The sequence below is a fragment of the Lissotriton helveticus genome, chromosome 9 (assembly GCF_964261635.1).
Source record: "Lissotriton helveticus chromosome 9, aLisHel1.1, whole genome shotgun sequence".
Taxonomy (NCBI): domain Eukaryota; kingdom Metazoa; phylum Chordata; class Amphibia; order Caudata; family Salamandridae; genus Lissotriton; species Lissotriton helveticus.
The window spans coordinates 562,617,898-562,640,816 of record NC_136070.1 but is presented as its reverse complement, the minus strand read 5'-3'; the positions used below and the strand labels follow the sequence as shown (position 1 = coordinate 562,640,816).

The following is a 22,919-nucleotide window of genomic DNA, read 5'->3' as shown; positions in this document are numbered from 1 at the left end:
GGTGGGAGTAAGAAGGTCCAGGAGGAAGAGAAGGCAGCAATTACAGAGGTTTCCCCCGTTCCCACAGCTATATGGTTCAGTGGATGATAAAAGCTGTTTGACAAGCAGGGTCCTAAGTTGTTTTCTGAAGGGTATGGAATTTTGAATGACTGATGTTTCATATCATTGGTGTGAAACATGTGAATGCCAAGTGTGTGATCTTTTCTTTTCTGCAGATTATGAATTCTTTTTTCACTTTTCTGTTTTTCTGAGTTCTAGTCAATAGATGCTGCGGATCTTCCCTGGTCCTTCTAACATACGGAATTTCTTCAGTCAACCTGAGAATTTAAGAGACCTCTCTTGGAACACAGCAAAAAGGTTCAATCTGACATCTTGACATGTGTAACCACATACACACCAGACTCTAACAAGATCAAAAAAGTGGTTAGCAAACACTGGGGTATATTCAACACTGGCTCCATGGCCTTGAATCCTCCCCGGTATGCATTCAAACGCTTCAGAAACCGTAAAGATATGCTAATCCATACCAGGCCCAAGGTCCGTATTGAGGGGACACAACGACAACTGTGGGATCTCCCTTCGGTCCAGGGCCACTACCCTTGCGAGACTTGTATTTTCTGTGCTTTCACCGAAGTATAAAAAGACATCACCTTTACTGAATCCTTCACGTGGGAGCTGCGTTCACACACAAATTGTAACACACCAAACCGCATCTACATGATATCCTGCCCCTGCCATCTTAGATATGTAGTGATGACGACCCGCCCAGTAAAAGTGCGAATCACTGAACATCGTAGTCATTTTCGCTGTCAGAAAATAAACACAAAAATGTGTAATAATTTTCTCCAACTCAAACACTCACCAGATTCACTAAGATGGGTAGTCCTTGAGACCTTTACAAAAATAAAAATAAAAGAGGCGCTCCTGTTAAAAGAACAGAGATGGGTTCACCGGTTGTGTACCCACACTCGAGGGATTAACGAGGAAATCCCTCGGAGTGTATTAAGAATATGAATTTTTGGGTCAACTAGGTACTGTTTAGACCAATCTATACCCATACTTGATAAAAGAGCTGGAGGGCCTCGTAATTTGTATACAACATTGTCACTATCCGCCTATCCTTTAGATATTACCGAGAGGTCCAACGGTAAGCATCAATAACGAATAGGTTTGAAATGAGTCTAATAATTATTGGGGCTTTCACTACTTTCGTTTTTACATGACCCCCTTTATGAGACTAAATTGTTATCTGGTGATTGTTGGAACTGGCCCTTTTTGCAGGGTTATCCCCAAACTTTCTGCTTCTTCCTCCCTTATTTTTCCTGACCTGTGGCTGTTGGCAATAGGACTCTGCGCACTTTACCACTGCTGATCAGTGCTAAAGTACATATGCTGTCTGTGTAAATTGTTATTATGATTGTATGTACATGATTGGCATATTTGTATCACCAAGAAGTCGCTAGTAAAGTGCACTGAGTGTACCAGGGCTGGTGATGACAAATGCTACCAGTAGGCCTGCAGCACTGATTGTGCCACCCACATGAGTAGCCCTAAAATGGTGTCTCAGGGCTGCCACCGCAGTGCCTGTGAGCAGTCTGTTAACTGCCATGTCCTCCTGGTCAGTGTCCCCACTGACCAGGCCCAACCCTTCCCTTTTTGTGCACATAGGTCACCCCTATGGAAGGCCCAAGGTACCCCCTTGGGCATGGTGCAGTGTATGTGAAAGGTAGAGCATGTACTTCTGCAGGTGACATGCTCTGGTAGTGAATTACAGCCATTTTCGTTTTTCACTGCTGCAAGGCTACCTTGAGCCATAGGCTATCATGGGGGATGCTGGCTACAGTGGCTACCAGCATTTCTTCCCATAGGAGCAAGATAGGACATACAAGTCTAGTATCCCTGAACTCAGAATTTAATAACACATCTTTTAGGAAAGGTTGTTTTTAAATCCTGTGTTTGAGAACAGCACTTTTAGAAAGTTGCTGTTCTCTTGTCCGACCTTTCTGTGTGCCTTGGCCTGTTTGTGAATGGACTGTCTGGTTTGAGAGTGACAGGTGCTGGGGATTCCCCAGGAGGCTGGCTGAGTCAGCCCTAGGCTGAATGACTGCATTTGCAACTTGAGTGGTGGGAGGGGATAGCACCTGGGACCTGTAAAAGATTGTGCCTGCCCCCCACAGTGCTGGCTCCACCCCCTGTGGTGCGTCTGATGTCTCTGCCCTGCACTGTGAAAGGAGAGAAGGAATCATGTCAACAAAGTGCTCCAGGGCTGTACTCCAAAATGCTGCCTCCACCTCCTGCTGGGCAGCTGACGACCCTGCCCCTCACTCTGAAAGGAAAGGAGAAGCCAGAAAAACAAAGTGCTCAAGAAACACCCAGAATTGGTTCAGACCGGGCTCAGGGCCCACTTGCACAAAGAGAACAAAGACTTTTAGGGGTATAAGTACAGGACCCCTGACAACAGAAAATTAGATCATCCTGGAATCAAGAAGGAAACTCTGCCAAGGAGAAAGCTGAAACTGAAGAAGGAAGATTGTCCGGCTGTTGCTCTGCTGGATTGCCCTGCTGTTGCTTTGCTGCCAAGGAGACGGGAAGGACTTTGCTTTGTGCTGTGTCCCCTTGCTTGAAGGAATCTCCAAGGGCCTGAGAAGAGCTGGCTCCCTGTTCTGAAGTCCCAGGAACAAAAAGACTTCACCCCAGCTTCCCCTGAGCTCTACTGGGAGAGTTCTGTCCTTCCTGGAGTGCTTGGCCCCTGTGTGGTGCCTCTGGAAGTTGTACCTGTGTTGGGAAGCTGGAAACTAAGCTTGAGATACTTTGCTACAGAAAAGTTATTGCATCGCTCGCTACGGAGCGCATCCCTGACTGTGCGTGGAAATTCCCGCCGCTACAAAGGTCGAGATCATCGCAGCGCCTGTTGCCGCTGTCAGAGCCGTCGCATCCTTCGCTTGCGGGACGCACCCGATCCGTGCGGGAAGCCTAACATCGCTGCGAGTGTCGTCGCAGAGCCTGTCGTCGCTGGGTGAGATCGCCGCACCGCCTGCTTGCGGACCGCATCACGTCGCTGCGAGAGTCATCGCCGAAGCCATCGCATCGAGGAGCTGCGAGAGAGAAGATCACCGCTGGTCTGCGCATCGTCTCCCCGGAGATCGTCACAACTCCAAAGATCATCGCATCGTGCCTTTGCGAGAGCAAACTTCCTACGGAACCTACGCACGGAATCCATACAAGTGGCCTTCCTCCCCATACAGACCGAATTCGTTGCAACACGCCCGCTGCTGCAGCGGGGCTGTCGCATCGCCTCCCCAGGGTCTCAGGAGCAACGCATCGCTTGTTTTCCACCGCAACAGCTTCTGCTTTTGGAACTTTGTCGCAACTAAAGGTACTGTGAGCTAAACGTGACGCAACTGTGAACTTTTCACGTAACTGTGGATTATTTTATCGCAACCTAAAGATTTTGATCGCAACCTAAAGAACTTTATCGCAACCTTAAGAACTCTTTTGAAACCATATTCTTGAACTGTGTATGTTGGATTTTTGTCGTTTTAGTCTTGTCTAGTTTAGATTAAATACCTTTATTATTCTAAACTGTTGTGGAGTCAGTTTGTGGTGTTTTCACTGTGTTACTGTGAGTGTTGGTACAAATACTTAACACGTTGCCTCTGGTTAGCCTAGACTGCTCGTGCCAAGCTACCTAGAGGGTGAGCAGGGGTTATCTCGGAGGGTTTCCTCCTTACCCTGACTAGAAGCAAGGGTCCCTACTTGGACAGTGGTACCTACCCCTGCCAACTAGTGACCCCCATTTCTAACAGTGATGAATATCATTTTTCCAATAGTCAAGACCCCAGGATAACGTCATGACTAACTAATCTTCCTCTTGAATAAAACGATTTCGCTTGTAAAACCAATAAATCATTATGATAACAAGTATGTACAAGGGATCTGTTGAAAAACAACAACGTGATAAGATGGCGCCTGTGGTTTGTGCTCAATCTGCATACCAATAAGATGGCCGCCATGAATATTTCAGTGTGAGGTGGCGTTTTAATTTACACATGACGCCGCATAGCCATTTTGAGCATAGAGCTTTGCGCGTGTAATCAGATTTAAACTACCCGGTTCCAGTTTTCAAGACCTTCCGTTCCCGGAAGAGGCAGGGTAGGTCACCGGTCGAGGTGCAAGCTACGCACACGTGAGTACACCACTCTTCCCGTTGTGAGCTCCATAGTTGTTATAGCTACGAGTACCGTTTTTTCCTCCTAGACTGGATGCTTTTTACTTGCATGCATTCCAATATCTTTGCAAAGGGGGCTTCGTCCATGATTTCACTCAACTACGAGGGCTAAGATTTCAAGTAGGACTATATTTTGAATCAATTCTGAGTATGATTTTTAACACAGGATGATTCTTGATTGGATTCCACTAGGATAACATGATTCTCGATTTGAATTCACAGCTAATACAACACCGAATGCGAATGACCCCGGCAGTACCTTTGTTATTTATTGCAACAAAAAATGTTTTTTTTAAGGGTTAAAATGGTGACTATACTTTGAACCACCTCTATACCTGAACCATAAGCACATAGCATGATTCTGGATAGAGCTCACAGTAAACAGAGTGAAGTGTGATGTGTTTACTTAGCACAGAAGTCATGAGTACCATATTTTTATCTTTCAATCAAACACATGGCACCTAAATAAAAGGGTATTACCAGACATCTGATATTGTCTGTCTAGATAAAGATTAAGTATGCCAAATAAGATAGAACACCTTTTATAATTATTGTATAATCGCTCAACAACATACATTAATCTCATTGACATGGACATTGCTTGAGTAGAGATTTTTTAACATGAATGACATCACTCTTCTCCCCCTTCCAAATGGTCCTTAGCACATGAGGAAGTCCCTCATGTAACACTTGCAGGGCTTGAGGAAGTTTTTAACAACCCAAATAGGGTGAGTGATGTATCTTTTCTGCAACTTTGTTTTTATCATGTTTTTCACAAGGGGTGTCTACATTCACGAGGTATCACTTGTGAGCATCACACTAGGTGGCATCGCACTTTTGCTTGTTTTTAATTAGCACTTATGTGTTATGAGTCAGCTGCACAAGGGATAGGAGAGTTACTACACCCATACTGGATGCTGTATACCAATTCAATTAACATGTGTGTCAATTTCTCTCCAAACAGGTATATCCTGCATTATCAGGTAGATCTAGTACTACCAGGTATATTACACAAATAGTAGTTAGGGTGGTTAGTAGTGTGATTTTTTGACAACATCACTACCCTAGGTGAAGATAGATGACATTTAGATTTTAGGTCCTGACGAATCACCCCTAGATTAAGGAGTAGGCGAGAAACATGTTGACCTTCCACACAAAAGAGTGCCCCAACTGAGACATAAATCCCAGCCTTGCACCTTTTGTTTTGTTTTTACTCAGGGTAGGAGACTCACTTATTAAAATTGTTAATTTCGGTACTCCCAATCCTGTTTTAATTCACTTATCAAACACATTTTTCGACATCTTCACTCACATCGGTCCCTCACCCCCAGAGCACCAAACGGCTATTGGAAAAAAGATCTCCGCCAAAGTGCTCCTCATTGGGTGCCCGTCGGGTATTGCAGCGAGGAGCAGCCCGATGATAAAGCATGACACCCATCTGGGTGTGTGGGGGCCCTATATTCCAATAATATGGATTTCCACCTCTGAATTATTCACAGTTGAGCACTTCTAGATCCCTTCAAATGACTCAGTTTTTATCATTAGGAACAGCATATTACTTGTTTTTTACTTGATTCTGGGCACATATGCTGGACCTTATCAAAAGCCCATTGTCCCTCTTTGTGTAGAATCCCAGAGACCAGTCTGTGTACACCCAATGGATTCCCAAAAGTGTTGCATGCAGCAGTAATGCCTCCGACTCCTCTGTTTTCTGTTTTGACTTCATTTGTGTCTATATGTTTCTTCTATCCTTTCATGTCTGCACTGCTCTTACCTGGCATAGTGAGGTGGCACAAAATGTCTTCCAGTACTATTTGGTTGCACAATGTCCTTGACTCAATTTTCTAGATACACTGAAGTGGTTTTATGCACAAAGTTTACCAGTTGGTTGCGAGGACTCATGATTATGGAAAACAGTAAGAGTTGACTAAATGTCACAGAACAAGGTACTCCTCCCTTCCTTAACAAAGCTGGCCGTCTTATTAACTACTATGCAAGAATGCACCACTTTTTCACGATGGTACAAATCATGTTTACGGCATCATAGTTCACTCTTCCATATTAAGGCAGCCCATGCTATTAGATGTCACAAAAGCTACTGATTATTAAAGGAATGAAATGGCGAAAGATCATTTTGCGAGGCAACCTTACATTAAAGCGACAGTTCTCTCTGAACATAACAGGCCTTGTATGATTTTGTACGAGCAATGCAGTCTACCAATCACACTGTGCAGTACCAATCTATGAGGACTTATGTATCCACGCACCCAGTATCTGTGCACACCTCACCTCGTGTTTCCGGGTGAATCCAGGTCACTGCTGAGTTGATCTTTAGTGGACAGCCGTTAAACACTTTGGAGAAACATGCACCCATCTGGTAAAAGATAAACACAAAGTGAGGAAATTGACCAGTGAAGATCAACATTTCAGAGGTGAGAAAGAATATGGTGAATAAGCAAGGACGTGGAGCAGAGGGGACTGTCATAGTGACCATGCGAGTTGATAAAGGTTGAGGACAGAGGACGTCATCCTAATAGCTGTATAAGGCTCCCTTCCTACATGGAGTGAGGCACGGTCAGGTCCACAAACACAGCAGTGTTCAAAAAGCTCACACAATGCTTTAGCTAAGGATGACCTACGCCTGTGATACCAAAGTGACTAGGAACACAGTGGGAAGTGTTGTCCTTGTGATTGGGAGATACCTGCAAGGCCAAAACGTGGGCATGTAACACACTTTGTCCCAATGTGAACTGTGAGAGCTGGGTATCATTCCCTGGAAACTTACAAGAACTTTGGGAGTAGGAGGAAGTCCGTGGCAGGATGATCTCTGTAATAAAAGAACAGCTATTAAGAGTCAGTTAAGGTGCATTGAACCATCAGTGTTCCAGTGCACAAGCAATTGTGCAACGGGAACAAAATCATTAGCACCGACTTTCACAATGAGAGAGGCTGCAACAAGTTAATATACACCCATAAACATTCAAGCAGAAAGGCAGGTCAGCTTCAAAGCACATAAAGAGCTTCATTTCAATTCACTTAAAGTTATCTCATTGCTGAAAGGCCAAACATATGATTACATTTCTCAGTGACCAGCAGAACTACCAGAGACGAGGGTCTGATAATGAATGTACTCAGTAGAACACAATATCAGAACTAGGAGCTCCTGAGCTTGCAACTACCAACTGCATTGGACAATTCGTACCATTTTGCAAGCATTGAAATAAATGGAATGGCCTGTGAGGTAGGGTCCCAATATTCATTTGGAAAGGAAGGACCCAGGTGAAAAAAAGGAAAACAAGCATAAACAAGCATTGAAAATGCAATAGGTCTCGCAATAGAAGAGTTTGACGTTTTTCGTTTTGCAAATGGATGAGTGGCGTTGCGTGGATGAGTGGCGTTGCGTGGATGAGTGGCGTTGCGTGGATGAGTGGCGTTGCGTGGATGAGTGGGGTTGCGTGGATGAGTGGGGTTGCGTGGATGAGTGGGGTTGCGTGGATGAGTGGGGTTGCGTGGATGCGTTGCGTGTGTGAGTGGCGTTGCGTGTGTGAGTGGCGTTGCGTGTGTGAGTGGCGTTGCGTGTGTGAGTGGTGTTGCGTGTGTGAGTGGTGTTGCGTGGGGGGATGGATGGATGGATGGAGTGGGGGATGGATGGATGGAGTGGGGGGATGGATGGATGGAGTGGGATGGATGGATGGAGTGGGATGGATGGATGGAGTGGGGGGATGGATGGATGGAGTGGGGGATGGATGGATGGATGGATGGATGGATGGAGTGGGGGATGGATGGATGGAGTGGGGGATGGATGGATGGAGTGGGATGGATGGATGGATGGATGGATGGAGTGGGATGGATGGATGGATGGAGTGGGATGGATGGATGGATGAAGTGGGATGGATGGATGGATGGATGGAGTGGGGAATGGATGGATGGATGGAGTGGGGGGATGTATGGATGGAGTGGGGGATGGATGGAGTGGGGGATTGATGGATGGAGTGGGATGGATGGATGGATGGATGGATGGATGGATGGAGTGGGATGGAGTGGGATGGAGTGGGATGGAGTGGGATGGATGGATGGAGTGGGATGGATGGATGGATGGATGGAGTGGGATGGATGGATGGATGGAGTGGGGGGATGGATGGAGTGGGGGGATGGATGGATGGAGTGGGGGGGATGATGGAGTGGGGGGGATGATGGAGTGGGGGGAGGGATGGATGGAGTGGAAACCGGGCGGCAAGGGCTGTGATTTATAATGTGTTATGTTTAGTAGTAAACGGGCGTACGACATAGCAGGTATGTCCATCTTTAATGAATATGTAGGGCACAAATGACGTGATAAACAGAAGAGGCGCAGATTGGTGGTTGAAGAGCCCAGAGAGTAGTAAAAACAATAACAAAAGATGCAGCAAAGGCTTCAAAGTTAAGAAAAGATGCAGGCACTGCTTTGGTATTGTGAGGAGGAGGACATGTAACCGGAAATACAATGTTTATAATGTAAAAGTTAAAATCAACAGGAAACATGAGAAATTACCTGGCTGCAGTGGAAATTAAAGAGAAACATGCAGACAAAGGTTTTATGCCGGAGGACACAAATGAACCAGGACGGGAAAGCAAATATTTATGATGTAAAACTATATTAACAGCAAACCTGCGAAACCATGTGGGGAAGGAGGATATTTAATAAACAGAGAGGTAGGTGAAAACATAAAAGAAACAGGCAGGCAAATCTTTCTGATTCTATAGAGGTTAAAACGCACGGGGAAGCTTTAATTTGTAATTTAAAACGTTAATGTAGCAGGAGTTTAGAAGTGTAGATAGTTTAAAAGATTAAATAAACAGGAGTAAGCAGGCAATGAAACATAACAAGTGAGACGGAAAGCCAGAGGCCAGCATCAAACGGACAATACAGAGGGTCTGTTGCTTGTGTGCTCAGCCGTGACCTGCGCCAAGGAGCTGAGAGCGTTGGGAGAAGGGGTGTAGTGCACGCGCTGGGAAGAGCAGCAGCAGGGAGGGGGTGGCAAATGGTTCTTTGCTTTGGGCGCTCTGTAGTGGGGAAGGGGGATGGGGCACGTATAGGAGGTGGCAGGAAAGACAGGGTAGAAGAAACAGTAAGGGGATGGGATAAGTTAAACAAGTGAAAAATGAGTGAGCCCCTTCATGGTTGTGTGTGACAGACACCTCCTTTATGCTGCAGTAATATCGGGGAATTCAGAAGTAACAAGGAGTGGGGGAAAGGAGCGGTGGGAGCGAGAGGAGACGAGATGCCAGCAGAGCCGAGGATGGGAACCCAGAGGCGGCCCTAAGGCTGGCAGCAGAGAGGGGAAGTCGGAGAGGCTGTGTGCGGGGAGAGAGGAACAGATGGCTGTGAAGCAGGGGGTGTGAAGGATGGCGGTGGGTGGGGAGCGTAGGGACGGCTCAGATGCCTGAGGCAGAGCGCACGCTTTAATTTGTAATTTAAAACGTTAATGTAGCAGGAGTTTAGAAGTGTAGATAGTTTAAAAGATTAAATAAACAGGAGTAAGCAGGCAATGAAACATAACAAGTGAGACGGAAAGCCAGAGGCCAGCATCAAACGGACAATACAGAGGGTCTGTTGCTTGTGTGCTCAGCCGTGACCTGCGCCAAGGAGCTGAGAGCGTTGGGAGAAGGTGGTGTAGTGCACGCGCTGGGAAGAGCAGCAGCAGGGAGGGGGTGGCAAATGGTTCTTTGCTTTGGGCGCTCTGTAGTGGGGAAGGGGGATGGGGCACGTATAGGAGGTGGCAGGAAAAACAGGGACAGGGTAGAAGAAACAGTAAGGGGATGGGATAAGTTAAACAAGAGGCTGGGAAACAAAGAACGTGTAGCTGGAGGGGGCGGCATGGATTACAGAGAAGGAAGACGGGTGGGAGAAATGTTCGAAAAACAAGTAAACGAGTAAAACAAGAGCACTTACAGGGGGCGGAGCAGGGAGAGCGGCCTTTGAAGTGCACTTTACACGGTCGGCCGGCAGTGAAACTGAAAGCATGGCCGGCCGCCGTGAAAGCCTTTGATGACGCAGCAGGGGGAACAGACGGCGAGAGGGTGTGAAAGCAGCAGGGGCAGGCAGGCGGCTGGGGGCATGTGCACGCGCTTTTAAGCGCATGCGCATTAAGCTTCAATTTCACGGGCACTGCAAGGAATCGCCACGATTCCTTGCAAGTTGGTTAAAGACTGTTTAAGCCCCAATAGTCTCGCAAGCTCGATGCGCATGCGCATCGACAGGCGAGACCTAAAAATAAAGAGGGTTTGTGCAATCACAGTTAGAGACCTCAAAATTGAGTCCTTCATGGTGAAATGTGTTTTGCAGTTTTGTTCAGCCTATATAAACCCCATCTGTCTGTATGACAGACGTGTGAGTAGTTTCAGTTATTCCTGGTAGTTGTAGTAGAAAACAAGCAACATTTTGGCAAATCTATAAGAAAAACTCAGTCTTAAAGATATATGTATTATTTAATAAACAAACTGTATTGATTTTTCCGTTTTGAACATTAAAGCCTGCATAGGTCAGGTCATAATTATTTCCGCAAGACACAGCAAGGACAGTCAGATGTAATTATGAGAATTACAAGCTAACATTATCAGATAATATAGAGTAGTGTAGATTAAACTAACATGCAATTCATTTAATTCGAAGCAGAAGAAATTGTGTTTCCGATTAAATGCCCATGCCCATGCCCACACAAATGAGACAGAAGAGTTCAGTAAAGAACACAAGAGGGTGTTTATTTGACCAATGCCCCCTAAAAGGCAAGATATAGTGCATAAAACGGCATGTAGAATAAAGTGTAACGGGTCTGGTTAGCTACAATTTACAAATGAAAATCAAGCTGTAATGTGCATAACAGAGCAAACTCTTTCAATTAACCCCTTCAGTGCGCATGACAAAGCCAGCTCGTCATGGGCGTTACCTGCGCTACGCGCATGACGAGCTGGCTTTGTCACGTAACGCGGGTTTTTAAAAAATCCAGCGCGCAGCGGGAAAACCCGCTAGCGCGCATGCGGTTAAGGTTTGCAGAGCAGATGAATCAGATCATTCAACAATAACATTTCAAAATGAAGAAAGAAAGTAATATTGGATCAATAATTACATTTCAAAATGATGAATGAAAGCAATATTGGCCTTAAAAACAGATAATTTTTGCTCATCATAGTGGGAGTGGAACCGCCCGATTAGTAGTTGTCGGTTCCACCCCACCATATTCAAATGCGACTGCCAGCACGGCAGTCAGAAATAGGCCTTTTTCAATTGCAGCTTGTGCTACTGCTGGAAAAGGGTAGCAGCACAAGCTGCAATTGAAAAAGGCATATTTTTAAACATGCATGCATGATGTTTCAGGCACCACATGGTGCCTGGCACACAGTGCATGGATGTTTGGGGGGTGGGGCACCACATGAGCCCCCCAAGCCCAATAGCGGAAGCCCAGGGGAGAATGGGGCCCTGCTAGTGGTCCTCAAAATCCCTTTACGTCTGCCATTTCATGGCAGTTGGACCTCCATGAAAAGGCAGAGGGAAAAGTGCATCGTAATCCCTATGGCTGTGCCATAGCAGTCGCCCTCTGATGGACTGAACTGTCCCTGGAGGGGCGAAGATGGCCTAAACTTAGTACAAGTCCAGGGAATGTGGACTGGCTGTAATAAGGACTCTACTTTTTATGGCGGCTCACCGAGCACACTAAAATCCTGAGGTGCTGTTGGCTTCCTGTACGCGCCGGCGTGGGTCTCTACTGATCAGTTTGAGGTCGCCACTTGCTTGGCAGCAACTGTGCTCTTTTTTGGGACAGCCCTGCTATTGCACTCCTTCCAACTGCTGTATTTGGATACCACTCCACTTCCATGGAACTGCTCAGCAATCAGAGATTAGGCGCAGATGTAACAGGTGGCATATCATGCTTGCAGTCCAGGTTTCATTCCATCGGGACATCTTCTGCAGTACGTCCCACAGGAAGTGAAGAGGTGGAAGCACCTACTTTCTCCAGACCAATCCAAGATGGTGAAATAATTATTAATTTTCATTTAGAGATCTCAATCCAAGATGGTCACCAGGAAGGATTGTAGGATATCTTTCTTTCTGGAAGGTGTATAAGGCTGGAACCTGTGGATGCCAGTGCATGCTGATGCTTCTGAAGTTTGTTTTTTGTTCCCATTGCCCAATTGCTGTTTATCCCCTATTTTCCAGCAGTTTCTTGGATCTTCAGTCCCTGTGGTTCCAGTCTGCCATTCTGTCTTGACTTCTGGTTTCCTTAGTCCTGATCTACTTCTGGAAGGGTTTTTTGCCTTTGGCTTTTTCCTTCCATCCACACCAGTACTTCAGCGAGTTTCTAAGCATTGAACATCACGGTGGCCACTGGAAGGGGTCGCCCTTATCTCTGGTATTCCTATTGGGGAAAATCAGAATCCAAAAGGTAAGTGTACAGCCTTTGCCTCTCTCCGATTTATAGAGAATCCCAGAAGTTGAAGGGGATTGGACCAATCTGGAGGCCCGATATGGCTGGCTGTGGAGTTTGAGATCTCATTATAACATTCCCAATTATCACGATAACTTGATACCGGGACCATTACCACCTACTCAACCATAATGATGTAAAGTCTAGCAACAGACATGAAGGCCCAATCGTTTTGTTCACTTTCATCAGAATGAGAGAGTGTTTATGTATCAGGGCACTGAGAAATGGAAGGATGAGAACAATGTATACCCTACTCAACAATTTTTAGAGATAAAGATTTCATCACAAACATCATCCACATATGGAATAAACCTTCTGCTGTTCTCTCAAAAGCAAATATATATTTTTTAATGAAATGAGCACTGGAGGCACAACCCCTCTCCAGCAGTCAAAATAACAATTATTTACTCCTGCCTTACACAAAACGAAATTAATCTGAACAGAATGCTTGAGGTTTTAAGGAACTTGCTTCAAATTACACACTGTGGGCCTCTATAGCGTTGCAATAATTTGATATCCTGTCTACAGTATCTATGACCAGTTTCTCTCAAGTAAAATATTACTCCAGAACATTTTTGGATCTAGATGAAGCAGACTATAAAAGCCATACAAATCTCCTCCATTTGAGCACAGACACCATGTCCATATTCATGTTACAGTAATGCTGCAGCATATCTGATGCCATTACTCATCCTCACTCATGAAGAATAACAGTTTCTCAAAGGGGCTGTAAGAGGAAATTCTTGAGACTTACAACACAGATGCAAGAAAATCTGGAACGTAGTAGGTAGTAATCAGAAATTGTAGAGGTTAGAGACAAGATCAGGGTTTAGCTCTCCTTTAATAACATGTGTAAGCCACATCCTCAGGATCAAATGCCCCAATTACAATCTTAATCAAACAAAGTTTTTTTGCATAGAACTAAGAATGTGTAAGCGAAATGCAGTACATGGAACATAGGAGAAATCCACTCCTGCGAGTGACAGAACTGGATGCCACATAGTGCACACAAACCAGCCTTACAGACCACCACCTTACTCTTTAATAAAGCATTGTTCCTGAATTTTACATGTGGTCCTAAACCCCTTCACAATGGGAGTTTTATATGTTCTTAAGGGGTCCTTTCCTCCACCCCCACTTTAGTAGGTGTAGTCACCAGTAGTGATAAGGGATTACACCAAGTTACATATCTGCAGGTGATTCGAACTTGTGTCTAGGCCTTGAGTCACTGCGCAAACACAGTCTATAGCCCTTACGTTGTAAATTCTGGACAAGTCAGTGTCTGAGATATGGGAAACAGCAAATACCACGTCCGCCGAACAATGCGGTGCCTTTGCAACGCAGGTGGAACAACAAATGCATCTGAACCACGCAATCCATTTACAACGCAAGTCATTACGCGACATGCGCTAGGTAAAGCGGTGTTGGATTTTAAAATCCAATGCTTTCCCTACTGTTGTGGGGACTGGAGTTAGAATAGTAAATTATATGATTCCAAAGACTAGCGCCCCCCTAAGGTAAGTCATTGTAACAACGCGTAGAATATGGAATGTGTGATTCAGATGCATTAGTTGTTCCACCGCATTGTTAAGGAGTATGTGGGAAAGGAAAGCGTGGTTGTGTCATACAACCCCATGATATTTCCCTTAAATTAAATTTTGCATATACTCTTGTTTTTTTAGATAAGGCAAACATTATAATTTATTAATACTATACATATTTTGGAGATAGAATGTGTCTTTAATAATGTGGATTTCGAAATAATTAGTCAAACACGAGTCAGAATGAGAAAGATTGGACAAATATAGTCCAGGTTTTGCTGGAGATATTGGAAAACTGAGGGTAGCTAGCTTCACTTGTTCTTAAAGAGTCCAATAATATCAGACTGTGGAAAGAAGGTAACAGCAGGTTACAGCTGAGGTTAAATACAGATATGAAAGTATCAAACAAAGACGTCGTCTGTAATGGTACAGAACAGTGGGCACAAATAGGAAAAGAAAACAATCATAGCTACACCGAGGTCTTATGATGGCAAGATTAAAATCATTCTGAGAAAGTGGAAATTAATTTGCACGCCACAGATCGACAATTGAGTTCAGGACATGGCTTATTTAGCGAAAATGAAACGTTTCAATCAAACTCAGAGGTGATTTCGAGGTATTTAATCTAAATTGGGAAGAACTCTTAGATTTCTATTGTTACCAAAAGGTTGGCTCGATAGAATCATCGTGCTAATTATGTGATTAGTTTGCAACTTTGTATTCAGTTACGCATAAGTAATTTACTTATTTTTGATATATAGTTGAATTTATGTCTCTTGTACTTGTCAACAGTGAGATCTTTTTGTTTAATTTTGCTTCTTTTACATTATTCCTGATTAACACTTAAACTAGATAAGAATATCAAAAATAACATCTACAGAAATGTTATCATATTGTTTTTGTTTCATTTGTAACTGATGTGTTTCATGTACTGGTTGAAACACAAGGTTAGAAAAAGGCTATGAGCTGCTGTCTGGCTCTTTTTTCACGACTTGAGTCAACTCCAGGATATCCACATTCAAGGCTGGAATGCTGGGATTCCATCTGGCCATGAAAAGGGATGAGAATGTTATGCTCGGGAGTTTTATGGTCTGGTCCTTTATAGCCCAAGGTCTCTCCCACTTAATGAATGACAACACATTAGTGGGCCTTGTAAAATAAAAGATATCTTGCTCTGAAACCAAGTAAAAATATTCATCAACTCAACCATCCACCAAATTGGAGTGGTTGGGGTTTAGTGTAGTCTAAATAGGGAGCACTGATGAGGCAACTTTCTTTGATTTCATTTGTGCTGGGCTTTCAAGGCCCGAGCCCTGGCACATATTTATTACCTTCTTAAAGAAGTCCATTAATTGGTAAATGCAAATGACAACTATGCCATGATAAATACGCCTTGAAATGTAATAAGAAATTCGGTATAGATAAAAAGTTTTCATCTGTCTCAACACACAAGTGGTAGAAAAGTATTGGGAAAAAGGCATTTTGGCACAGAATCTGGAACTATCAAAGACCTGATGACACCCTTCGAGATTTAGGATTCTGTATGTACAATGTAAACTCAACATGGATAAACGGAAACTCTGATCTTCTGAAACAAGAGCTCCCCATGGGACTCCTCCTAGTGAATATCCGACCCCCCCCCCCCCCCCACAGACCACACCTGAACCCTCTGAATCATCTTATATGACAAAATTACGATGAATAAACAGGTTAACGGTGTGACCGCATCCTGCTGCTTCATTCTAAGAATTCTTGCAATATTGTCAAATAGCTCCCCAGGCAGACAAGACGCACAGTCACCCAGGCCCTCATAACCTGCAGATTTAACTAATGCAACGTGCTCTACGTCGGCATCTCCAACAAGCTTATGAAAAGACTCCAGATCATCCAAAACACTGCTGCCAAACTCGTCGTAGATGTCCCCAGGAGTGCCCACATCACTCCCTACCTCCCTGAACTACACTAGTTACCGATCCATAAACGTTGCCAATTCAATCTAATAGTCCACGCCTACAAAGCCCTCCTTAACACCGGCCAAGCATACCTCAAAGACGACTTCAACTCTACCAAACATCCAGACAGCTTCACTCTACCTCTCTCACCCATGCATGGGTCATTGCATCCGCAGAAGCAAGTCAGGAGGGAACATCTTTTCCTTCATCATCGCCAAGAACTGGAATGAGTTTCCTCAACACATCAGGACAGCTCCTTCACTTCTCAACTTCTGCAAGAAACTGAATACCTAGCTGTTCAACTAGGAGCTCTGCCCGGTATATGTTCCTGCTCCAACCTGAATACCCTCTCAGGTGATAAGTTGCACTAATTCTGGAAACGGTTCAGGCATTAACTGTTGAACGTTGTATGAACAATGTAATATTCAGTATGTTATTCCTAATTATTACATCCTCTAGACACCACAATCAATGCCACAATACTCTGTCGCAGTATGAGGCTGCATCTGTACTAGTAAAATTGGTTTGTCAACCAAGGAGAAAAACTGATTTGAAACCATAACCGAATAATTACTAGCCAGCCTTTTACAGAAGTCAACAAGAGAATTCTTCTTGTACATTGTGACTGCTGTCTGTCCTGAAGTTCCACACCTCATTCTCCTGCTTCAAGGGACTCTTCAGTGCTGAGCCAGGATGAACAGTTTGAATGTGATCCCTTTGTAAACATTGCAGCACAATGCTGACACGGTTAACCTGTCATTTCAGCCTTGGTGATTGCAGGTGCCCATCAGCTCTGAAAGCACTTCCAATCTCGGGGGTGGGGGGGGGGGGGGGTTATCTATAACCATTAGAGCTCAATACATTGTAGAAGAGTCTTTTAGCACCTCAGAAAGCTAAGTTACTTGCTCTAGTTTTAGAGATAGAGCATGTTTGAGAACTTCTGAGTAGGTTGGTTATTCTCTGGAGCACCTAGTGCAGAAAAACCTTTCGCTACGTACTTGGTTACCTACTGCGGATAGAATTGTACTAGCAAATCCTTTCCACTACTGGAAGAAAGGAACCTGTGTAAGAATGACATCCAGCAGCTGGATGATGTCTCTAACATGCAACACACAATATGAGTGATAGTATGTGGCTCAAGGACAAATATATGCTTTATCACCATGACATTGGACTACATCCATAGACTTGTGTCTCCTGCAGTTAATAAATGTAGTGATTTGGGTTCTAACTTTCTTGAAACTGGATATTATTGAAACCTATATATAAATCCTTATAGTACTGTTTAACAGTGATTGGCTTTTGGGTAAGTTATAGTCAAAGCTTGGATTGGTAAATGTGAACAGGTGCCTCTTTTATGAGTAGCAAAACCTACTCTGCTGTTTCTCTGAATGGAAATGATGCAAAAGGGATTGCGCCTCAGTTCATAGAGCCGAAGGGCATGTTTCAAAACAGGGGTTGGCTTACTAATGTCCCACATGGATACAGAGCTCTGTAGTGTAAAATTTACAACGTACGTGGTACAGAGGAAATAACCTTTGGCTCTGCTCTGGCAGTAGTCCGGCTGAAGTGGCACCCAAGGATGACAGGGATGCCAAAAACAAGACAGCACTGCATCTGCATACATTTTGTGGTGCTCGGATAGCTGTTGGTGTCTGACCTCTCAGAGGTCTTAGACAAATCTAACTATTTTGATGTCTTGGAAATATGTTTTTACAGGTCTTCTGTTGCATAGATTCTTTGTTCCACGGAAAAGCAGTTGTCCTTGTACAATAGAATTATAAAATAGAATGAGTCTTTCTAGACACGTTCTGGATAGAGTCTAAAGGGGTCCACCCAGGCAAAGCTCATTCCACTGTCCATTAAGCACCCTGAAGGATTTAAGGCTCCATAGGGCTCTCCTGGCAATTTAGCATCAATTATCAGACATCTACTCCATACCACTGGGATGACAGCATCTCCTTCACATCTCCATGTCTTATTATATGCAGTGGCAACTTGCAGAGGTAGAGAGGGGGGGTGGGTAACTGCATTAAATAAACTTATACTTACTAAATAAAGATTAAATATATACTTAAATATATACTTATTAAATAAATAAGAGAAATAGGTGCTTACTTTCCTGAATGATTGTCCGCCTTGCTCAGGTTTTCTTCTTCTCAGCTCTGCCTCCAGCTCTGGACCCTTAACAACTCCCTTAACCAATCCTGGCGCTGCTCTCATACTGGTAAACAGCATGAGGGCAGCGCCAGGATTGGAGGGAGTGGCCTCTCCCAGCACTCGCAGGAGGACTGGAGGCCTGTGCTTTCCATACCCCAGCTGTCTAAGACACTTAGGTTAGAGAAGTTTAAAATGCACATGTATGGCTGGCCGTCGCAAGACAGCCGGCCAAACAGACATGTGCACTTTAAACAATGCTATGGCAGCCCACCCACCACCCCTCCCTGCTGCCGCTGCCACTCAGCAGGCCCTGCCCCATCCTGACAATCGGTTTGGGAAGGGTTGATGAAAAATAAAATGGTACTGAATTAGCTTCATTACCATTTTATTTTTCAGCTCTGGGGAATTGTTAGTGGGGTGAACCTTCTCCGCTACTATGGAGGAGCCAATGTGGGCGACCAACCATAAAACTATGCCAAACAACATTTGAAGTACACAAAGAAGGAGCTCTGGTGTCAAATATCATCTGTCAACATGCAGAATCTATATCGCCTCCAGGGCTCAGACACATCATCCTACAAAGATTATGAATCATACTACAGCCATCTTGTATTCGAGTGTGGGCACGTGTAAATCGGGTCCTCCCATGCCCGTAGCTGAGTCTACCCTCCTAAGATAAACACTGTGGCACACTGCACTCTAAGACCTCTCACAGTTATTTATACAGCCCGGACTCTCATACACCCAGGGTACCTCCAAAAACATCCTTTGCCCAACCCCCTTTTTCCAATGCTGTTGCCACTAACCTCGGTTTCATCTTTTCTTTTCATGGTCGCCCACTCAGAGGAAAAGAAAGCATTTGAATCATCAGCGACTTCAGGCAGGTCCCATCCAGGTGACTCAGGGAGATGATTAGCTGTGATATGGCTAGAAGCTGAATGGACAAGACACATTGTTTCAATGTCAGATCCAGGAAGTGGAGAACCATCACTCACCAGAAATTCTGGTATTCAACGTCCTATGTCCCGCTATAAGCATGCTATTTATTTGATGATTTTTATATAGCGCTGGCTAGACCCGGAGGTATCAGAGCGCTTTACATGAGGTTCCACAATGTTACAAAGTTACATCAGTTACAAGTTACATTTGTTGCAAATCATTTTTAAAGAGCATAGAAGACGAGATAAAAGGAGCGTAAAAGGGTAATGGAGTAAGGTAAAAGGGTATCAATTCAAAACCTCAAAACTGCTGCTACCCACCCTCGGCTTCACCTGTAGCACCCAAAACAGCTTTATACATTTCTTAGACTCCGGAAGCCTCCATATTGCCAAGTTCTACATGTCCATAAAAACATTGGATTCCCAGATGTGTCTCAGGCCTCACCTGGGGTACTGTCGGACCCATGGGAGGCTGGGTATGAAGAATTCTTGCTGCTTGCGTACCCATGAGTGGACTCCATCGCTTCCAAACTGCTGCTGTTCGCCAACCCCTGTGGAGTTCGCTTCAAGGTTCCCGTGTCATCCTGGGAAGAAGTGCAATTATATTAGAACAACTCAGATAAGCGCCAATAAATAGCGAGCAGAGAGAACTTAGGCCGAAATAAAGAGTACATCATTGTAAATAACAAAAGGGACAAGATGGCCAACCAACAAAGAAGGAAGAGCAAAACAATACAGGAAAAGAGCAAAAAGAGGGTCGTTTGGGGAGAAAAAAATGCAAAAGTGAGGCGGTGGAAAAGAAAGTGTGGTGGAAAAGAAAACAAAATGCAAAATAAATGGCCCAAAAAGAGTGTGGTGGAATCATGCTTGACTAAAATAGTATTTAGTCGATGTACCAATTGCTCACATGGAAACATTTAATTTGTATTAACTTTGAAGGTGTACAAGGCCAGTACACCAGCTATTTTTACCTACGAGGAACAGAACTCCTAAAAGAATTTCTTTTTCTGGGTTAGTTCGGTGTCAATAGAACAAAAAGAAATAAATCCGAGGTTTTTTCTGCTTTGCCTGTGCTCAAAGGAACGAAATGCATGATGCTATGATCAGTGGCAATGTTAAGCTCTTTTGGCCTTTGGTAAATATAGAGAGTGTAATATCACCCTCGAGGTTTGAGGCACAGGTCTCGAAATCAAATTGGATTACGTTTATATCAGAGCTTTACTAAAAAAATAAAAAAATAAAAAGATTATGATGGCAAAAGTGACCCTGCTATCGATTAAGTAGTTGATTCTGACGTATTGCAACTACAGGAGACGGGCTAATGTCAGAGATAATTTAAAGTCTGGAATCTTCATGAGCCAGAGGCCCAGCCGGGAGCTATTCTTTATACGTCAAGTCAAGTCTGTTATGGTGGGAAAATCTATTAAGTCCTTTTTAGGTCGAGCCTAGAGGCAGAGCACATGCGCTGCTCTGAGAAGCATGCAGTAATCCCTCTGTGGGCATTTTGGCACCCCCATGCTTGCCATTGGTTATTTTGTGTGATGTTGTAAAATGCTGGCTTTTCATTGGTGCATTGGTAGAATTGGTCTCTCCTTTGTGTGCTTGGTTCCTCCCATGACGACTGTCCCTCTTATTACATGTACTCCTCCTGTCCTGCCTATTTGTGTTAGTTTTGGCGCACTATTTGTTTCTTCTCGTTTTCTTTTGTTTGCATGGTGAGGCTCTTCCCATGCACAGCTGATGTGGAAATCTAGATGTGATTGCTTTTTCGGCCCTGCAAACCACGCCGTTATGTACATTTATTGGGGCGGGTGCATTCTAAAGGCATTAGCAGAAAATGTAAGCCTCTTCCTAGAAGGAAAACACTCCCACAGGTTAACCCCTTGTCCGTCAAAAGAATCTAGCTTCTACAATGACAGCCCCTCATGGCCGCGGATGGGTTACAGGGGCAGTAGCAGACTATCAAATTCCGAACCTACAGGGACTTTGGCAACATTCCACGTAGGTCAGACTCTTTCAAGCGTGAGCTTACCCACACACTAGCATAAACCCCTTGTCCGTCAAAAGAATCTAGCTTCTACAATGACAGCCCCTCATGGCCGCGGATGTGTTACAGGGGCAGTAGCAGACTATCAAATTCCGAACCTACAGGGACTTTGGCAACATTCCACGTAGGTCAGACGCTTTTAAACGCGAGCTTACCCACACACTAGCATAAATGCTTTTATTAGATCAGCACATTACTTTAATTGACTTGTTCTGCCTCAATAACTGGTTTCCCCTCAAACTCGCTGTTTCTCCTTTACCTCTCCCCATACCCCTTCCTTTTCCCATCTCATTGGTGAATATTGTGTGTCTTGAACGGGTCAAAGAACACGTGGCTGCTCCGAGCACGAATCTTTGCAGCTGTGCATCCGTTCTTGTCTGTGGCAGTGCAGGTATTTTTCAGAGTGGAGTTATCCCTCAACATTCCACGTAATTTAATTACAGAACAGCATGTCGATTCAGAGTAACCTGCATTTTGGGCGTAGTTCCAGCCAGGTAATTATGAGTTGTGTGCAAAACTCATTTAGGTAAAAAGGTGTGGTTTTAAAGTGTCACTGATTTCAAGGCTTCAGAGAAACTGTTCACTTTGGGTCTGATGCACAAATCTTCTTTCCACACCTCTTACCAGTCTTGCTTCAGGAGAAAATCACATCTAAGTTAGAAAAATATCACAGGAGGTTACAGAAATAAAGCAATGGAGAATGAGACATAAGAATGGTCGTGATAAAAAGCAGGAGGGATGGGTAGAAAGAAGCCTTTACAAAAAATCATCTGCCAGTACGCTATCATCTATCAGCTTCTAGCAATATAACAAGGTCACGCAAGACCAACCTTTCAACATTCGTGTTTCCGAGTAACAACGAGAGATGGGTGAGCCAACTCTTTTACAGTGATAGCCGAGTCAGAGCCAATCCAATGGTCTGGCTCGGATCTTAGAGCCTCATGCACAAGCCGAACACTGAAAACACTGTTTCCCCTGCTGTCTTTAAAGGGTTTCCAATTTGTTTTTCCTTCACAATTACACAGCACCTACAGTGAGATACCTTTCTATAATGGAAAGTTGTGTCGCAGGTACAAAGGCAACGCTTAATAGTGGTTGATAACTGCACTGTATCCATGGCAAGGAATTCCAAAGGACAATCTTTTTGAAAGACCGGAAGTGACAGGCGGTCGAAGTGCACAGGCAGCATTTTGTTAGTGTCACTGTAAGCAATACATTTTTCTTTATGTAAAAATATTAAACTGTCTATTTAAACTTCTCACCCAACTACCAAGGTGGTTGAAACAAAGATGCGACAGTATCGTGGGATGTGGAAACCTTTAAAGCTGTAAGTGACTGTCTACTACTGACAGATACTCCAATTCAGGCATTTTACGTTTTTTACTGACATCTGACATTATTCCTACAACTCTTAGCTTTAAACTCATCCGCCAATGGACACGAAACTAATTTCTTCCCTCTCTCACCCAAGCCCTTTCCATTTCACCAAGCACGGTGGCATCAGCAATGTTAACCTCCATGAAAGGTAGTGCACCCACCACCAGAGACAAGTGAGAACACCTGTGCCACTTGAAAAGACAGACATCAGAGA

The 22,919-nt window shown here is 44.2% G+C and overlaps 1 protein-coding gene across 2 annotated transcripts in view; it reads right to left on the bottom strand.

Moving 5' to 3' along the window:
• Positions 1–22,919, bottom strand: part of MAP4K2 (mitogen-activated protein kinase kinase kinase kinase 2) — a 365,575-nt gene that overhangs the window by 108,554 nt on the left and 234,102 nt on the right. For both annotated transcript variants that reach the window (XM_078660469.1, XM_078660470.1), the window contains 4 exons: positions 19,727–19,865; positions 19,150–19,277; positions 7,014–7,055; positions 6,518–6,602 (listed from right to left, as the gene is read on the bottom strand). In XM_078660469.1, coding sequence (XP_078516595.1) covers positions 6,518–6,602; positions 7,014–7,055; positions 19,150–19,277; positions 19,727–19,865 — 394 coding nt within the window. The remainder of the gene's footprint in view (positions 1–6,517; positions 6,603–7,013; positions 7,056–19,149; positions 19,278–19,726; positions 19,866–22,919) is intronic.